General features: G+C 37.4%; 1 protein-coding gene across 1 annotated transcript in view; it reads right to left on the bottom strand.

Moving 5' to 3' along the window:
* Positions 1-19,622, bottom strand: part of arhgef3 (Rho guanine nucleotide exchange factor (GEF) 3) — a 175,024-nt gene that overhangs the window by 119,235 nt on the left and 36,167 nt on the right. Inside the window, exon 2 of the mRNA XM_079808301.1 lies at positions 15,899-15,965. Within this exon, the coding sequence (XP_079664427.1) occupies positions 15,899-15,965 (67 nt within the window). The remainder of the gene's footprint in view (positions 1-15,898; positions 15,966-19,622) is intronic.

Genomic DNA, 19,622 nt, shown 5'->3' with positions numbered 1-19,622 from the left:
AAAGGAAATAATAATGTTGAAAATTAAATTATTATTATCAGTTTTAAGGGAAATATTTGCATCCTGAAACTGATTTTGAGTTTTTTTGTACATTTATGTGGGCATATTTGTATTCTAACCGTAGTTCATCCAAAAATAAAAAAATCTGTCATTATTTACTAACCCTCATGTAATTAACTTTTTTTTAGCATATTTCTTTCTTAAGAGGAATACAAAAGAGGATATTTTGAAAAATAAAACAGTAGGCCCATTTGCCTTTTCATTGTAAAACAAAAACGGAGGCAATCATTGATTTTGTACTACACAAACATGTTAATTGCAACTTAATTAGAATGCTGGTTAAGCTAACTCATATAATTTGATCTTGTATAGAATCTTTTACAATTAGCTGCTAGCTAGGGATGGGCTGAAGTACTGAAGTATTGATATATCTATACTGATGTGGTATCGAAAGTAGGGGAGAGCGGGGCACAACCTAACGCTTTTTGAATTTCTCAGTTTGTGTAAATCCACTTGGGGTTCAGAGTATTTATTGTTTCCCACATTAATTGCACACATGTCTAGAACAATTATGTGGTTTTGTTTCATTAATACAGTGTATACTTTTTTCTTGATTTACCCCGAAAGAATGGAAGTGAAATGTGACAACATGCCCCATAGGTGGGACACAATGTAACATGACCAAATAACAGCTTAAAAAGTTATCTGATACAATAAAAAAAATATCCGAGACAAGCTAAAATATTTTTTCAACAAAATACAATTATTAACTTTTTAAAATAAAATAATGGCATTTTTTAATCATTAAAAATATAACCATTTTTGAGTTTGACTACAAACACATCGCTAAATACAGCTATACAGCATAGTTCAAAACATAATAATTAATAATTTCTGAACATTAACTCTCAGTCATTATTCACCCTTTTCTCATGGTTTCTCAAAAGAATTCATAAAAGTATAGAATATAATGGCATATTTCTAATAGGGGCTCATTGTAACGCAGTGCTACAACGCACCCCATCTGCACAACTGGGATTTAAATCACGGCTTGTGTCTTCTGCTGGTTAGATCAGCATTAAAGAACCATCTCAAGTGTTAAATAACAGATATAAGATTAATATAATTTGTCTTATTTTAAAAAAACACAAAAAACAGAGATGAAAACTAAACTTAAGTAAGAAATGTACTTTTGCTATGGTTAAATACATATTCAGTAATATCTTCCAGATAATTTTTAATTTTGGCGCATTTTTTTCTCTAAATAATGTTGATATGGCAACTAGTAATTACACTAAGTTTCGTCATTCTGGCATGTGGGGAAAGGGTTAAAACGTGTGCGTTACAACTAACCCCGCGTTAGGTTGTGCCCCGCGCTCCCCTATCAATACTCAATAAAAAAAAATCTATGCTAAGGTGTGCTGTTTTTACCTGTGATTTTGTTTATATAAAAATTGCATGCGTGCAATATGCATTGAATCGAACAAATAGTTAGTAAATAATTGTGTAGGATAGAACTATTTTCCTGCTCATATGAACACACACAAATGCTGCAAGACAGAACCAATCAATCACAGAGTCAAGTCAAGTCAAGTCAAGTCAACTTTATTTATATAGCGCTTTTTACAATGCAGATTGTTTCAAAGCAGCTTCAGTGTTAAACAGGAAAATAATGCAACAGAATTTTATTAGGCCATACAGCCGCTCCGGAGAAAACGGTGATGTCATCTAGCTCATTTCAATTATTATACAGTGACAATGTGGGCAGATCAGTAATTTAGTTTATATGGTTGATTTAGTTTACTAATTAGATTTATTTGGATATTTAGTTGAAAATTTAGAGTCCCCAACTGAGCAAGCCAAGCCAAAGGCGACAGTGGCAAGGAACCAGAACTCCATCAGGTGGCATAATGGAGAAAAATAAACCTTGGGAGAAACCAGGCTCAGTCGGGGTGCCAGTTCTCCTCTGGCCAATTAACAAACAGCGTATGATTATTATTCTGGCAACTTTACAGGTCAGGGGTCATATTAGATCGGAATATTCAAAAGATCGGAGGCAACACGCCGGAGACGGGTTTATTGAGGATGACGTATCGATTAAACAATTATTAAATTGCAATATTCGAAAGATCGGAGCCTTCAGGCCGGAGACGGGTTTATTGAGGATGACATATCGATTTAACAATTATTAAATAGGAATATTCGAACGATCAGAGTCATCACACCAGAGACGGGTTTATTGAGGATACCATGTAGATGAGGTAATTTCAGGGGGAGTCTAATTGACACGGTCTCTGCAGACATGTCAGGGGCATGCGTTGGTCATGTCTGGGTGCAGATCCACCATCTGATCTGTATACGGCCCGGATCCGGCTGACTGCAGTAAACCTCGGGATAAAACAGAGAGATCAGATTCTTCTGATGATGTAACGGATACATCAGGTGTTATGGGAAGTGTTCCCGGTTCCGGATGATCTAGTTAATGCAGCCTAACAATCATTTAATTGAAAAAATGTTTTATGTGTGTGACATAGTAAAGAGATGTGTTTTTAGTCTAGATTTAAACTGACAGAATGTGTCTGCTTCCTGAACAGTGCTAGGAAGACTGTTCCAGAGTTTAGGTGCTAAATAGGAAAAGGATATACCGCCAGCAGTTGATTTTGATATTCTCTGTATTATCAACTGGCCAGAATTTTGAGACTGCAGTAGATGTGATGGAGTATAATATGTTAAGAGCTTGCTCCAGTACTGGGGAGCTAAACCATTTAGTGCTTTGTAAGTAATAAGCAAGATTTTAAAATATATGCAATGTTTAATAGGAGCCAGTGCAGTGTTGACAGAACCAGGCTAATATGGTCATACTTCTTGGTTCTAGTAAGAACTCAAGCTGGAGTTTGTTTATTAAGCGAGCAGGGCAGCCACCTAGTAGAGCATTACAATAATCTAGCCTTGAGGTCATGAACGCATGAACTAACTGTTCAGCATTTTGCATTGAGAGCATGTGCCGTAATTTAGATATATTTTTAAGATGGAATACAGTTTTACAGATGCTAGAAACGTGGCTTTCAAATGAGAGATTGGTATCAAAGAGCACACCCAGGTTCTTAACTGACAATGAGGACTTGACAGAGCAGCCATCAAGTGTTAGACAGTATTCTAGGTTACTACTTGTGGAGCTTTTTTGTCCAATAATTAAAAATTATGTTTTTTCTGAATTAAGTTGCTATTATTAGTCATCCAATTTTTTATATCAGCTATGCATTCCGTTAATCTTGTGAATTGGTAAGTTTCGTCAGGGCGTGAAGAAATATAGAGCTGAGTATCGTCAGCATAACAATGAAAACTAACGCCATGCTTCCTAATGATATCACCCAGTGGTAGCATGTACAGGGTGAAAAGCAACGGTCCTAGCACTGAGCCCTGCGGTACTCCATACTGAACTTGTGATCGGTGTGACATCTCTTCATTTACTGCTACAAACTGATAACGGTCAGATATGTATGATTTAAACCATGCCAATGCAATTCCACTAATGCCTACATCATTTTCGAGTCTATTCAAAAGAATGTTGTGGTCGATAGTATCGAATGCAGCGCTAAGATTGAGTAACACTAGAGAGATACAACCACGATCGGATGATAAGAGTAAATCATTTGTAACTCTGATGAGAGCAGTCTCAGTACTATGATACTGACTAAATCCTGACTGGAAATCCTCACAGATACCATTTCTTTCTTTCAAAGTGAATACATTTGAAAGTGAGGTTTTCACGTTGTAGTGTGGATTATGAAAACGATGATGCATGTTTTGTCATGTGACGCATATTTTTGTGTGTCACACAGAAGAATTGTGATATGTTTATTATGTCTGGTCCCATCTGTATCATCTCAGTGAGCTTTTATGAATGTTTACTCATGCGCAGTAAGGTGCATTTAGCGTTTTCAGATGCTTTAGTCTGGACGTGAAACTTTTGGAAAATGCTTTAAAACGTTAGCATGGCCGGAAAGTGTTTTGAAATGAAAACGATGTTTTCAAATGTATACGGATTAATGTAGACGTAGCCGTAGTAATAATTTTAAAGTTCAGTTTAGAGGTATCAGTAACGATATTGGCGATACTGTACTTTGAAAGTAACGGTATCGTATAGAAAACAAAATAAGTGGTATCCCTTGCTAGCTAACAATAGCACTAGCATGTGCTAACATAATTAGCAAAGAGACTATCACTATACATTCGCATGTACACATACATATATACAGTCATACCAAAAAATTAATCAGACACCAGATATAATTTTTACTAGTGAGTGCAGGACACTATAGTTAATTTATGTAAGTGAGGATAGCAAAATAAAGTAAACTGTGACATATTATACCCATACATTTTTCATACACTACCAGTAAAATTGATACAAATTTGGGACCAAATTTATTCAGACTTGACCTGACCATGTTTTGCTGAAGTGTTTTTTCTTTAAAGGGGTGGTAAAACACGATTTCACTTTTCTAACTTTAGCTAGTGTTTAATGTTGCTGTTTGAGCATAAACAACATCTGCAAAGTTACAACGTTCAAAGTTTAAAGCAAAGGGAGATATTTGCTTTCAAAGAAATACATTTCTAAGGACTACAGCAAACAGCCGGTAGGGACTACAGACATTCCTCCAGGGTTGCTGACATCACCAGCCCCAATATTTACATAAACCCCTCCTCCGAGAATATTAAATAAGGGGGGCGAGGCCATTTTGTATTGCTGTGGAGAAGAGTTGTTGTGGTATAGTTAGTAGGCTGGAATGTTGTTGCCGCAATGCTGACGAAACACTGTTATTTTCATCCGGATTGCAGGTCACTTTGTTCAGCCTTCCTAGGGATGGAGGAATTAGGGATCAATGGTTAAAATTTATTTTTAACTCTGCCCCTCATAATTATTACCCAAATCTCGCTCTCTGTGCTGCACATTTCACGGAGGAAAGCTTCCACAATCTTCACGAGTTTAATGCAGGATTCGCACAACGGCTTGTCCTGAAAGATGGATTTAAAAACAGAAGCTGTTTACAGGCCACAACCTGTAAGTATGATTTATTTTCATTCAGTAGCGATCACTATAGATCCGCAGTCTTTACTCAAAAAAATTCCTTTGAGGACTGAACAGGTTCTGCTCGATTATCTTCCGATTCGGGCTCAAATTGGTATGGTTTTGTTGACGCCATTGTTTTTAATACTACCAAAGCACAGACTAGCGGTAAAGGTAAGGGGCGTGACGTTTCCGAAAAACGTGCACTAGGCGGTTAGCGAATCACAACACACTGGGCCAGCTAACCAATCTGAGCCCATTGCGTATTTTTGAGGGACCGGCTTCATAGAACCTGGAAACCATCAGACCGTTTTTACGAGGGACAGAGCAGTGTAGAATAAAGGTAAAATATATGAAAAATAATGCAATTTTTTAAAAACGAAGCATGAACACATGTTACAGTGCACCCCACAAACACAATCAAGCCTTCGAAAGAATGTGTTTTACCACCCCTTTAATTGCTAATGCCTTTTACACCACAGACTGGACTAAATGAAGCATTGCTTGGTAAATGGTTGACCCAAATTATCTAATCGTGTACTTAAATTTAACAGCTGACAGCTGATTGGTTGATTGTAGTCCACTACATACCTTTCTATCAAAGTTCTCTGACATTATCAAGATTAATTTGTTCTGACACAGTTTAACTCTGAGCTCTTGTCATATTATATTACCATTTTCTAAACTATAGCGAATAAACTGTGAAAATGTGGGAAAATGTTGAAGGTGTCTGAATAACTTTTAGTGTGACTGTATATATATAGTCTCCAAATATAGAAATCTATCCTCAACTTAACCACAGACTCTACTGTTGACCACAATGGTAACCAGCAAAACTGCAGTATACAGATACCCCTAAATCGCAACATAACAGAAGATTAAACAATAACATCTCTCCCTATATTAATATTGGGCAAAAACACACAAAATAACACTTAATTTCAACATTCTCCTTATGTAGTCTGACATTCTGGGATTGCTTCAGAATTCAGTTTTCAGACTTTCATCAATGGATAATTGCCATTTTCAGTCCTTTTTCATTTTACTTTTGCTAAATTGTGAATATGATCATATGAATAAATGGAATCTAAACTATTTTTTATTTTTGTATAGCAATTTGCCCTGTGGGCTGTACCATTAGCACGGGGGTGGCCACGGACTGTTTTACAGGTAGGTTAATTACTCTAGCTGCCTCCTTGTTTATTGTAGATGCATTTTGTTACACATATTTATGTATTGAATATAATGCATTGTTTACAATGTTGATATTTATTTTGTTTCTAAGAAATGCCTTATACTGTATGGGCAGAGATGTACAATAATTGTGTGTGTGCCTACCCATGAGAAGGAGCAGAAGTGTGTCCGCTCAAGGACACAAAGAACCATCTACTCCTAGAACCTTAAAAGGAAATCAGCCATCTTGGTTGAGTTTACTGGAGTTCTAGGACATGAAAAGGTGGACAGCTTGCACCTGCAAGGCCTTGGGAAGGATCCTGGAAATTTTGGGAAAGCTACAACTTACATCATTCAAGAATATTAGAACCGAACTTTGGCAGCAAACAACAAGAGTATAAAAGACTGATGAGTTGACTGCCTCTTTGAGGTTTGGATACTGATGCCTAGAAGCCTAGAGCTGACTACACCTTTGATTCAAAGTGGGATTATTGTACTTTATACTTTAATGTAGGGCTGGGTTTCGATTCAAATTTCAAGAATCGATTCGATTCCGATTCTCAAGATCTTGAATCGATTATCATAATTCGATTCGATCCGATTCGATCCGATCTGATCTTCGAGATTTAGATAAGTGTTTTTTAAGAAAGCATTTTTTTCCAGCTGTTACCTGAATTACTGGACTGTAGTTATGCAACATATTGATACTATTATTATAGACATTCAACTGCAAATTAATGGAGTATTGATGGATGCAAAGAACAATCCCCCTTCCAGAGTGTTGATACAACTGCTTTCACAAACTTGCACTGGTGTAGACGACAGAGGACGCAGAGGTATATCAGCAGCAGTAGACCAATTATTTAGACGCGAACCTGATGTATTATTAAAAATGACATTAAGAATTGACATTAAGATCGCAAAGGTAAAGAAGGCGCTAAGCGTCACCGTAAAGTTTTGCGCAATAACATCCAGGGAATCACCAGACCCGCCATCCGTCGTCTGGCTCGCCGCGGCGGTGTCAAGCGTATCTCCGGTCTGATCTACGAGGAGACCCGCGGAGTGTTGAAGGTGTTCCTGGAGAACGTGATCCGCGATGCCGTGACCTACACCGAGCACGCCAAGAGAAAGACCGTCACCGCCATGGATGTTGTGTACGCGCTGAAGCGGCAGGGACGCACCCTGTTCGGCTTCGGAGGATAAACGCCTGAAATCAAGAGAAACCACAATCTGCCAGATCGCAGCTTTTAGCGTTTCTGGAGTTTTCAAAGATCACATGTTCGTTGTTTTAATGTCCTTCCACCTCGTGCGAATGCGTGAATTCAATGACGCGGCAAATAAAAATTCACGGGGAAAATGTAGGCCTATTATTAAACCGATCCTCTGAGTTACGGATCGATCTTTAGAAATTAATATGAAAATCGATTCAGAATTGGTGAATCGATTTTTTTCAACACAGCCCTACTTTAATGATGAAGTTTTATTTGCCTTTATATTTTTGTTTATTATAAAAAGAAAAGTAACCAATTAAAAGAAATGTAATTGATTACAAGTCTTCTGACTAAATGGCAAGTTAATTGAAAATTATAATAATTTAGGCCAGACTTGATTTACATTACCTAACCTGATAATAATAAATATTAAGATTATAGGTGTTAATATCAAAGTTCACACTGCAACAAGAGCTAACTGTGCTAAATTTAAGGCAGTCTTGACTGGCCAGCGGGTACAGCGGGTGAAATGTAAAAACCCGGAGGCCAGGCCTCTGATAATAAATCAAAACAAATCTTAAATCTGCTACTCTTGACTTGTAGCACTATAGTTATATGATAAAGTTTATCATTAGCCTCATCTCCAGCGAACGACTATTGTAATGAACAGAGTTAATGAAATGACTATGCTAACTGTGCTTCATACAAGAAGCGGAAGTTCAATGTTGCCTTGGAAAAGGGACAATGATCTTGGTTATATCTGCAGATACTGTGGATAATCTGTGGTAATAAAGTAATAAATAAAACAGTCTCTGACTCTCTGACCAACTATACCTAAATCAGGGCTCAACATTAAGCCTGTTCACATGCTTGTCCTTCGGACAAGTAAATCTGTCATTCACTTGTCAGAGTAAAAAAGTGTTCAATCAGCTTTGACATATTTAAATATGCGTATTTGTGATATTTTTACCTTTTTATAAAGGGCATATTTCCATAATCTTATTAAATATAGGCTATGCAATCAATTATCAAATTATCAATTATCAAATGTAATTATTTACACTGAAAATTACAACTGCATTAAATAATGTTATGAGATTATTTTAAATATTTTTGAATATACAAATAAGAAATGTAGGAAAGATGAAACTAAACCACCAGTAGGTGGCAGCAGGTGACCGTCTTAATGAGTGAGTCATTGAGTCAATTCGTTCAAACGGCTGATTCAATAAAGAATTAGACGGCATAGACCCAAGGGGGTAATCCAACACCCAGAAAGCGTACCTTCCATAGGGCAGCCATTGCTAACCAAGCCATCACCTGCTGTTAGCATCCCATTGACACCCATTCATTTTGGAGTCACTTTGACAGCGAATAACTTTACATCTGAGGCGTTTAAAGACTCCATTTGTCCATTGTTTATTTCTAAAGAAACACGACAATGTATAAAAGGCTCGCTTGTATCTTATACTATCGCCCTGTAGAAGCCGTTTTTGTAAAAAATAGGCTAACGATTTTGTCATAACCACGCGACCCTATCGCATAGTAGAGGAATTACCGTATAGACAGGAGGAGAAGCTCGCAGGGAATCTTTTACTGTCTATGAAGCAATCGGGGGGACGTGGAGGCATAAAGTCAAGGGAGGGATAAAGTCAAGGGAGAAGCATGGGGAGAAGCCCATAGAGAGCCAAAAGCAACGGGACAAAATATTTCAACAACGTGATTCAGATTTCACTTTGCACAACTACTAGAGGACTTAAAACTGTCAGACTGGTTGCTCACGTCACATCTACGTCGCCAAGCTCAGTCTGAGGCTGCACAGTACGCTCAGCCATCAGGAAGTAGGTGCTATTTGACTTCACTTTTCCCCGTCGAAGCCTATGGGGTCGCTGTGTCCATTTCTTTTACTGTCTATGCATAGACCGTAAAAGGTTAGTTAGGCAGTCGTTTACGAATAGGTCATTGAATCTTTGATTCAACCGATTCATTTAAAACGCTGAATCATTCACTAACTGTTGCTGTGAGATGCGTTACGTTTCTGTTGTGATCTTTGTTTGGAACTATTTTCGCTGCTGAAATAGAACAAAAACAGTCCATATTGCATCTAAAATGTATGTGACTTAATGTTAACAATGAAATCAGCGTCATTTTCATTTCAGTTGATGGTATTCAGGAAAACAACACTCTTGTTTGTGTAATGCTTAACTGTATCTTATGTTATTGATATAAAAACGACACAATTTTTAACCGTGTATATTAACTGAGTTTCTTTGTATGAGCGGCGCTCATTCGTTTTCGATTTTCTCCTTGAGAGGCTGCGCGAGCCTCACAGCACAACCTTGTCAGTTCGTTTTATATTATTATCCTCTATCGATCTCCACTTACACTTACTGAATGCAGAATCATTATTGCACTTTGGTGATTCCCTAGTTAGTTTTTGTTTTGAAGTTTTAACCAGGATACTTGTCCCTCGGGCAAGTACAATTATTTTTCACTTGCCCCTTCAATAAATCCACTTGTCCCGGACAAGCGTTAATGTTAAGCCCTGCCTAAATTATATCTTCATGCAGCAGATAATTCTCTGGCTCTGTGCCTCTTACAACAGTTCCCACACGAGCGGTTTATAGATTATCATGACAGAATATGCTAATTGGTGTCTTGAAGATAGTAATTCCACTACAGCTACATAAATTCATCATCTAACCATTCAGAAACATCCTGTCTCATTCTACATGTTGTCACTTATTCTTGAGTCTCTCCATCATTGTTCGACTCCGGTTTGAACATAAAAAGGCTGAACAGTTTCTGACCTTTTCAGTGCGTGTCTGCGTGAGGTAATCAGAGCTGCTAAAAGATCCGCCCTCTAGAAAAGGGGCCGGAGTATTTGCATTTAAAGGGACACACACAAAAACTGTGCTTTTTTTGCTCACCTTCAAAAAGTGACAATTTTAACTTGCTATAGACAATGATCTGTGGGTCATTTTGAGTTTAAACTTCACATACACAATCTGGGGACATCAGATTTTACATTTGGCATTGTAGGACCCCTTTAAGTCACAATTCAGCAAAAGTAAAATGGAAAAAGGACAGAAAATGACAATTATCCATTAATGAAGTAACCAAAAAAAAAAAGAAAAATTAACGTTGGGTTTAATTTATTTTATTTTTGCAATTGTACTGCATGGTCAAACAGTCTTAACACAATAATCCTATATAGGAGTTATAGAGGCTACAGCTCTTGGAAAAAACTATTTCTCAGTCTGTACGAGACTGTATTGTCCTGTAACGTCTGCTGAAAGCGGGTCAAACAGAGAGTATCCTGGGTGAGCTGCATCACTAGCGATACCCCTAGCTCGCCTCTGTAGCCGACTGATATAATCTTCACCCAGATTTGGAAGCTCAGATCCAATGACCCTTTGTGCTGCTTTTACCACACGCTGGAGTTCTCTCTGATCAGCGGCAGTGCAGCTAGCATACCACACTGTGATAGAGCAGAAGAGTATACTCTCTATGGTACTGTGATAAAAGTTCCTAAGTAGTTTTGAAGCAGTTGTGCCCTTTTCAGTTTCCGTGAGAAATAAAAAATAAGGCCCTCTGTTGGGCCTTTTTCACCAGATTCAAGTAAAGTCACATGAAATGTAGACCCCTAGGAACTTAAAGTGCTCTGCTCTTTTCACTTCCTTGCCATCTATTTAGAGAGCAGCATGTTGTATTTTTCTGGATCTTCTGAAGTCCACTATAATCTCTATTGTCTTTGCGGTGTTGAGTTTCAAATTATTTACGACTGGTGGTATACCTCCTTCTTATATTTTCATCATTGTCTGATATCAATCCCACCAGGGTGGTGTCATCTGCAAATTTGATTATAGTTTTAGAGGTGTGGATGGGGAGACATTTTTGTAACAAGTTTGTGTGGTATTATCGCGTTAAAAGCAGAACTAAAATCAAATATAGCTGCAGGCAGCAATTATCTGGGCTAAGCACAAAGAACACGACAAGTCATGCCAACATGGCTGGTAGCATCAGACCAAGTGCAACAACGGGCAAGAAAATATATTTTAAGATGACTTTAGGCAAAATGGCTGAAAAAACTTCAATATAGTCACTGGAAAAATTATTTAATGGTTTATCACTTTCAACAAATAGATGGCATTGTGACCAAATGGTGTGGTCAGAGTGAGGTGACAATGACTCATGCAAAGTTTGGTGTCATTATGCCAAAGCATTGCAGAGATACAGCCTCAGAGTAATTTAATAATTTATGGTTATGTTCTGCCCTTCGGAGTGAGTAGGGCATAGGGATGTTGTTGGGTCATTGTTATCATAACACACGCCAAGTTTGTCAGAATATGCTGAAAAGTTGCGGAAATATAGCTTCATGTTCATGTTCAAAATTCGTTCAATTTTCATGAAAATCGGAGCAACGGCTTAAGGCTGATTTATACTTCTGCGTCGGACCTACGCCGTATCTTCTACGCCATTAGTTACGCGTTGGTTTTGATTTATACTTCTGCGTTTTTGTCCGCGTCAATGTGCAATTCCACATGCAGACGCTAGTAGGCAGTGTCCTCGGGCATGATGGTGTAATCAACATAACATAACAACATAACAACATAACATATTTATTATAACACAACATAATAAATAAACTATACTCAGCGGATCTATGTATTTATTTACTAAAATAAAGAATCTCTGGACTACAAAATATTGAGTTATAGCAGACGTAAGGAAGAAACTATCATCCCATTTCTGGACACACACACACACACTCCTATCGCAGATTTATTTATTGACCTGAGGCGGGAGCGGTTCTGGCAGACCAATCACGGCGCTTGCGGTCTGTGTAGAATTAACGCGTTGTTACATTTTTGGAGAGGTGCGCGTCAGGGTACGGCGTAGGGTACGTGCGCATCACACAGCCTACGGCGTAGCTACGGCGTACACTCGACGCAGAAGTATAAATTGGGCTTTAGGAGGAGTTCAAAAAAGTAGGGTTTTTCAGAAAATTCAAAATGGCAGAAAACATTTCATGACGGAAAATGGCGTAATATGGTGCAAGGAATCAGAGGAATTTTGTTTCTAGCCCTTACGGTTCAAAAGTTATTAGCATAAACTCAAGTCAAATTTGGACAGGTGGTGGCGCTAGAGGGTTTGAGTTAGAGACTCCAAATTTCTTATGATGAATGTTTAGACTGACCTCTATCTGTGTGCCTCTATTTCACAACTTTTTATAATACAGTTCTATGGGCTGCCACAGACTCATGAGCGGAAGAAGAAACGGAATAATAATAATAGGAATGGCAAAAGACACAATAGATGCCTACAAACCTTCAGTGCTTGGCCCCTAATAAAAAGCATCCTTACATAAGTGTTCTGGTGCTCCAAGTGTTTCAAGGCTGTATGCAGTGCAGTTGAAACTGCATCCTCCGTTGATCTATTTGCACGGTAGGCAAACCGATGAAGTCGGGGGGAATGGCTGCCTTTACGCGTGTCAGTGTCAGCCTTTCAAAACACTTCATGATAATAGGTGTCAAAGCAATCGGTCTGTAATCATTCAAGCATTTTGCTGTCATTTTTTTGGGCACAATGATAATAGTAGTTGATTTAAAACAAGTGGGGACAATAGCCTGTCTTAGTGAGATATTGAATATATATCGGTGAACATGTGCTAGCTGTTCTGCACACTCTTTAAAACCCTTCCATGCACAGCACTCCATCTGGTCCAGCTGCTTTCTTGATGTCAATTTCACTTGATGTGGGTGCAGAATGAGTGCTCGATCCGTCTGCAGCGGTGCAGTAAAGGTGGAAGGGCTGTTGTTTCCGTCATCAAAGCAAAAAAAAAAATGGTTTAGGATATTAGGGAAAGCAGTATCATTGTTGGGCATCTTGCAGTAGCCACTCTTGTAATCAGTGATGGCCTTGATCGCTTTCCACATGCTACGGGAATCATTATTGTAGAAATGCTCCTCAATACACTGTTTGACAGGAAGTTAGGCCAAACATGGCAAAATCGGTATCTATGTGCGTGGCATGTTTCATTATAATAGAATAATTTCTTTAAAAGTTATGAGCATTTTCTGAAATTTCATTATAACTTTTGACTTTTTTGAGTACTCTCAGGATATGACACATACAGAGTTTTGCAACGAAACATCAATGCGTTCATAAAATATAACAAAATTCAAAATGGCCAATGTCCAAAATGGCCGATATGGGAAAATTGGGTATAGTTCAAGGCTTTAAGTATCAATTTTTTGTATCTCCGGACCACTAGGTGATACTGTGCCGAAACACTGCAGGTAGCCTCAGGTCATGGTTGTCATAACACACCAAGTTTGGTCAGAATGCGCTAAAACGTTACGGATTTCTGTATGCCTCTCTGTCCCCAGATTTAAAAGCAGTATCTCGAGCCTTGATAAGAGTTTTAACCTCGCTATTAAACCAGTGAAGGGAAAATTCAAATGGTCACTTCAAATAAGTAATTTAATAATTTATGGTCATGTTCTGCACTTCAGAGTGAGTAGGGCAAAGGGATGCTCACTTCCGATTGGAATTTCCAATTGAAATTAATTGGTCAGGTGAGGGAGATTTACTCAAAATGTGTACTATTGGCGTGCCTCCAGGAACAGGGTTGGGAAACACTGCACTAATAAATGGTTTTCCAACCCTGGCCATGGTATATGCAGTAACAGTACACATTTTGGACATGATTTTGGATCTTTTCACAAGTTCACACTTACAAATAATCAGATAAAGAGTATGTATATTTTGGAGCTCCGAGATCGGAATGTGGCCTGAAACCAGAGTACTCCCCCGTATCCATGGCTAGGATAGGAACTAGACAAGAGTAAGGAATCGGGGTGGCGGAGGCATGGCCGGACTTACCATTGGGCTTGACTGAGCGAGGGCTATAAACAGGCCAGCCAGCTAAAGCCCAAAGCAGTGACTTGAGCGCTTGAAAACAAAATAAAATACACTAGTTTGCATGTGCCTAACGCGTCTTTCCACGCTCACAGCCAAAGGAGTATAGTTTAAAAGGCTTGCGATATCCTCCGATTGCGAGCTTTGAGGCCATAATCAAACTGCGTAAACTGATATTTATTTTTATTTCACATGTAAGAACACACGTTTGAATCACATCTGCTCCATTGTGATCAAATGGCTACTTTAAACAGCTTCATTAAGCTTGTAGCCCAAAGAGTGCACATTTAGAAAGATCTTGATAAAATCTCATATGTTCACATCTCATTGCTTTACAGAGAGAGACAATTTCTAATAATTTTCCACTAAATTGTGCATTCTGAAGAGTTGAGCACTCTCTCCCGCCTCACTACCATCAGAAATATAGGCAGAAATGTAATTTAAAAAAAAAACATAAAAAAAAAAAAACATTTAGGCCTAACAAGTTCCCGTTTTATATATTTATAACATGAGCCTATGATAGGCTAGACTAGTTCACACAAGCTGAGGTGCTGTTTTTCTGACATTGATTTTATACAGCAGTTCAAAAAACAAGTTACTCAGTAACTTTCAGACACACACACATTCTGTTTTTGCTCCGTCAAAGAAAACAGAACAAACAGCAGAACCGCTGTGTCTCAGAGCAACACGTGGTTTGTTCCTCAAAGAATCAGTGTATTTGAACGAATCAGAGGAGTAAATGATTCAGTTAGGCTACCCATTCATCCCATTTCCAAGCAGAGTCATTTGCTAAGTTAAATTAATTAGTATTTTAGAACAAATCTGTTGAATAAAGTATTTCACTCAAACTCACTCATTAAGACGAAGACTTGCCGCCACCTACTGGCGGTTTTAGTTACATAGTTAAAAAGTAGACCATTATTTCAATCACTTAATATTTCTACATTAAAATGTTAAATTTAAAGCATTAATATCTTAACATAATTTACACAATTATAATTTACTGTGTAAATCCATACATGCCATGTCTAAACAGCCTATGTGTAAATCCAAAAATGTATTTTATTGATACTGACTTAATTTCATTGGTAATAATAGCCATACATTGTGTCTTTGTATTCTGATTGAATTTGTTGATTTTAATAAAAAAAATATGACATAAGAGGACACAGATATGACAGTAAATTTAAAATGTAATTTTTACCTCTAAACTTTGACTAGGCTAGGCATGCACTTCAAAGCATATTTTAATTATATTTTTTTTTATTGTAATTTTTGCTCCTCCATAATGATGTTTGTAGCGTAGGTAGGAAAAACTGTCGAGGAACGGAGGTGAGGCGGCGTTAAATAGGCCTCCTACCATACTGATTGGGTAGATCATTTGAACACGCTCCTCCCGAACATTGTTAATAAAACATAATTTGGGGAACAGCACTACACTGCAAATCCATTGATTTCAAAAAGGCAGAACACTCTTCCTGTGAATGAAGCACAACAATAGCATATAGTCTGAACTCACCCCTCTGAAGAGCCACTTCTCTGATGTAGAGAGGAGAGAAAATGACTCCTTCCTCTGCAACATCGGCCTGGTGGGAGAAAACAAGATAAAGACTTCAGAAACACACTAGCACTTTTGGTGTGCACCCAGGTGCGATTGACGTCAGAGTTTGGTTTGTTTGGATGATGTGAACGCAATCGAACTCGGGACCAGGCAATCGACCTAAGTGTGAAAGCACCCAGCAGCAGAGAGTAGCACAGATAGCCACTGACACAGCCTAAATGTGCGATCAGATACACCGTTGACCTGTAAAGTATGAAATAAGACCTCTGACCTGTAAAGTTGCCAGAATAATAATCATAAGCTGTTTGTTAATTGGCCAGAGGAGAACTGGCACCCCGACTGAGCCTGGTTTCTCCCAAGGTTTATTTTTCTCCATTAGGTCACCTATTGGGGTTTTGGTTTCCTTGCCACTGTCGCCTTTGGCTTGGCTTGCTCAGTTGGGGACACTAAACTTCAACTAAATATCCAAATAAATCGAATTAGTAAACTAAATTAACCATATAAACTAAATTACTGATCTAATTACTAATCTAATGCTCACATTGTTACTGTATGATACTTGAAATGAGCTAGATGACATCACCGTTTTCTCCGGAGCAGTTGTATGGCCAAATAAAATTCTGTTGCATTATTTTCCTGTTTAACACTGTGAAGCTGCTTTGAAACAATCTGCATTGTAAAAAGCGCTATATAAATAAAGTTGACTTGACCGTTATTCAGAAATCAAATCCATTCATTTTGATAAAGTGTTGCAGGAATGATGTATTTTTATAAGCCAAAACCCAGAAACGAGTTGGCACTTCAGCATTTACGGTTCCCTTGTCCTGAATTCAATGTTTTTTTTTAAATGTGTTTTTGGTTAAATGCTTGAATTAAGGTCTGTGGTGAACACAAGCTCAATATATTTTTGTGTTTTATTCTACAACATAAAATACATCAGTAAAACCCCCTTGTGATTTTTTTAAAGCTCGTACTTGTCTTGTAAAAGGCAATTGAAGCCTAGATTTCTAGGCTACCATATAGTGGCAAGAGTCATGAAATATCATGTTATATTATCTTTTTTCCACAACGGGTCGGCAAAGACACCCAATGTAAAATATTTTGAGCTGAATTAAAAGGGTTATGAATGAAATTGTGTTATTTTGGATTGTGCTTAAATTACTATTTATTTATTATTTATTTATAAAATCTAGTAGTTTAAAGGTAAATAAAATAAAATATTAACAAAAACTCAAAACAATTGCATTAAAAAATAGAAAAAAATATTATCAAAATGAAATAAAATAAGCTTTCTGGACAGGTATAATTTTAGGGCTTCGGGTCATTTTAATATTAATATTTAATATACCAGAAGAACAAATGTAGGGCGAGGCTTGATTTTGTCCATGGGGAATTGATTGGATGGTTGTGATTTGCTATTGGTGGATCTCATGTGATTGACAGGTTGCCCCGCCCTCGTCATCAGAGAAGATGTTGTTGCTGCAAGAGGGAGGGGGAGTTATTCTGATTCAAGATTATGAGGTACGTGAATTAAAAACAATAATGAGGTGCACAGTGAAATAATTTATAACAAGCACTGCAGTATTCTATTAAAAATCATGAATTCCATTTTGATTCATGGTGACTTTAAGCATTCTCTCAGTTTCAAAATGTCACATTTGTGTGACCAAAAAAATAAAAAAATAAAACTACAAGCTGAAATATTTGGAGAGCGAGAGCAAAAAAAGATGTTTTGGATTATTTGGGGGTTTTGTACTTTTGATTTAGATTTTTTAGATTTAGACAAAAACATTAGCCCAATTGTATAGTAAACAAGTGAAGTGAATAGTAAAAAATATTTTTTTTTTCAAGCTAAATTCTTTCTCTTTTTAAAATGATAGTGGTCTTAAACTTTAAACTTATTGTGTAAATGCACCACACAAAAGCTTGTATAATTAGTTTTGTTGTGGGAAACAAGGAAAAATCAATCAAATCAACCGCTATTTAACATGTGTGTTTGGTTTTCCAGGTCTCCTGGTACAAAACTAAATTGAAAACAATTTTTACATGCAGAAATGTCCAACATGGAGCAGTTTTTCTGCTTTGTAATTAAATTCTCCTTCTCTTGGCTCACATGCCCCCCTATGGCATTTACCTCCTCACTTTATCAGCATTTAAAGATACCTCCCACTGCGATGGGCACATTATCCCACTTCCTGCCAGATCCATGAGTTAATTTATTCAAGCTTCTGCTCTAACAGCACAATAGTTTAATCCAGACATTCAAGCTGAGGGAAATCTCACACACATATCTGCCACAGAATGATCTTCATGTTAGTGCAGTCAACTAGTCACTCCCATCATTTTTGTTTTGTTTATTATTATTATTTATTATTTATTATTTTGAGCCAATGGAGACTTGAGTTTATGGTGAAGCTACACTTGCGGACACATTATTTTATTACTGGTTGCCAAGAACATGAAACTATCAAAAATCAAAATTCAAGAGACATTTCATTTTAACAACTAAGTCATAAGAACATCCGGAACAAATGCATGTAAAATGTATTAACACAAAATGAAAATGAGCTCACATTGTCTGTTATAGGAAAAGATCATTCTTTTTTTATTGACTCTATACTGAAATACACTATTCAGAGAAAAAAAAAAAAAACGAATAAATGAAAATTCTATCATAATTTTCTCACCTTCATGTTGTTACTTAGGAATATAGTTCATCTTTGGAAAAAAACTTAAGATATTTTTTTTATTCTCTCATCACTTTTGTCCATTAATTGAAAGTCCAAGCAACCAAAATGTTTGAGCATCAAAAAGTTGTAAAAAACAAATCCATATGAATCGAGTGGTTTAATATTCTTCTATGATGAACAGATTTAGGCTTTTGTTTACATGTTTACAAATAAACATTGATTGATGCACATACGTATATAGAGCACATTAAATATGGTAAACAGAAGCTAAAATGTGCATACACTAAAAAAACTTAAACTATGATATTGTTTTTTTGTGTGAAACAATTTTACACTTTAATATATTGAGTACATTTTAAAGCTGTGAAATCAATGAGATTATACACTATATTGCCAAAAGTATTGGGACACTCCACCAAATCATTGAATTGAGGTCTTCCAATCACTTCCATGGCCACAGGTGTTTAAAATCAATCACGAGGCATGCAGACTGCTTCTACAAATATTTGTGAAAGAATGGGTCGCTCTCAGGAGCTCAATGAATTCAAGCGTAGTACTGTGATACAGATAGTCGAGTCGGGGTTTGGCAGTTGCCAGCAGAACGGTACTTGCCTGACTGCATTGATCTGTTGGGCAAAGTTTGGTGGAGGGGCGATTATGGTGTGGGGTTTTTTTTCATGGCCCCTTAGTTCCAGTGAAAGGAACTCTTAATGCTTCAGCATACCAAGACATTTTTTTAGAAACATTTTGGGGATGGCCCCTTCCTGTTCCAACATGACTGTGCACCAGTGCACATAGCAAGGTCCATAAAAACATGGATGAGCAAGTTTGGTGTGGAGGAACATAAAAAATTCCCATAAACAAACTTCTAAACCTTGTGGAAAACCTTCCCAGAAGAGTTGAAGCTGTTATAGCTGTAAAGGGTGGGCCAACTCCATATTAAACCCTACGGATTAGGAATGGGATGTCATTAAAGTTCATCTGCATGTAAA

The sequence above is a fragment of the Gobio gobio genome (genome assembly GCF_949357685.1).
Source record: "Gobio gobio genome assembly, chromosome: 24".
Lineage (NCBI taxonomy): Eukaryota > Metazoa > Chordata > Actinopteri > Cypriniformes > Gobionidae > Gobio > Gobio gobio.
This window is presented reverse-complemented; position numbering and strand designations above follow the sequence as displayed.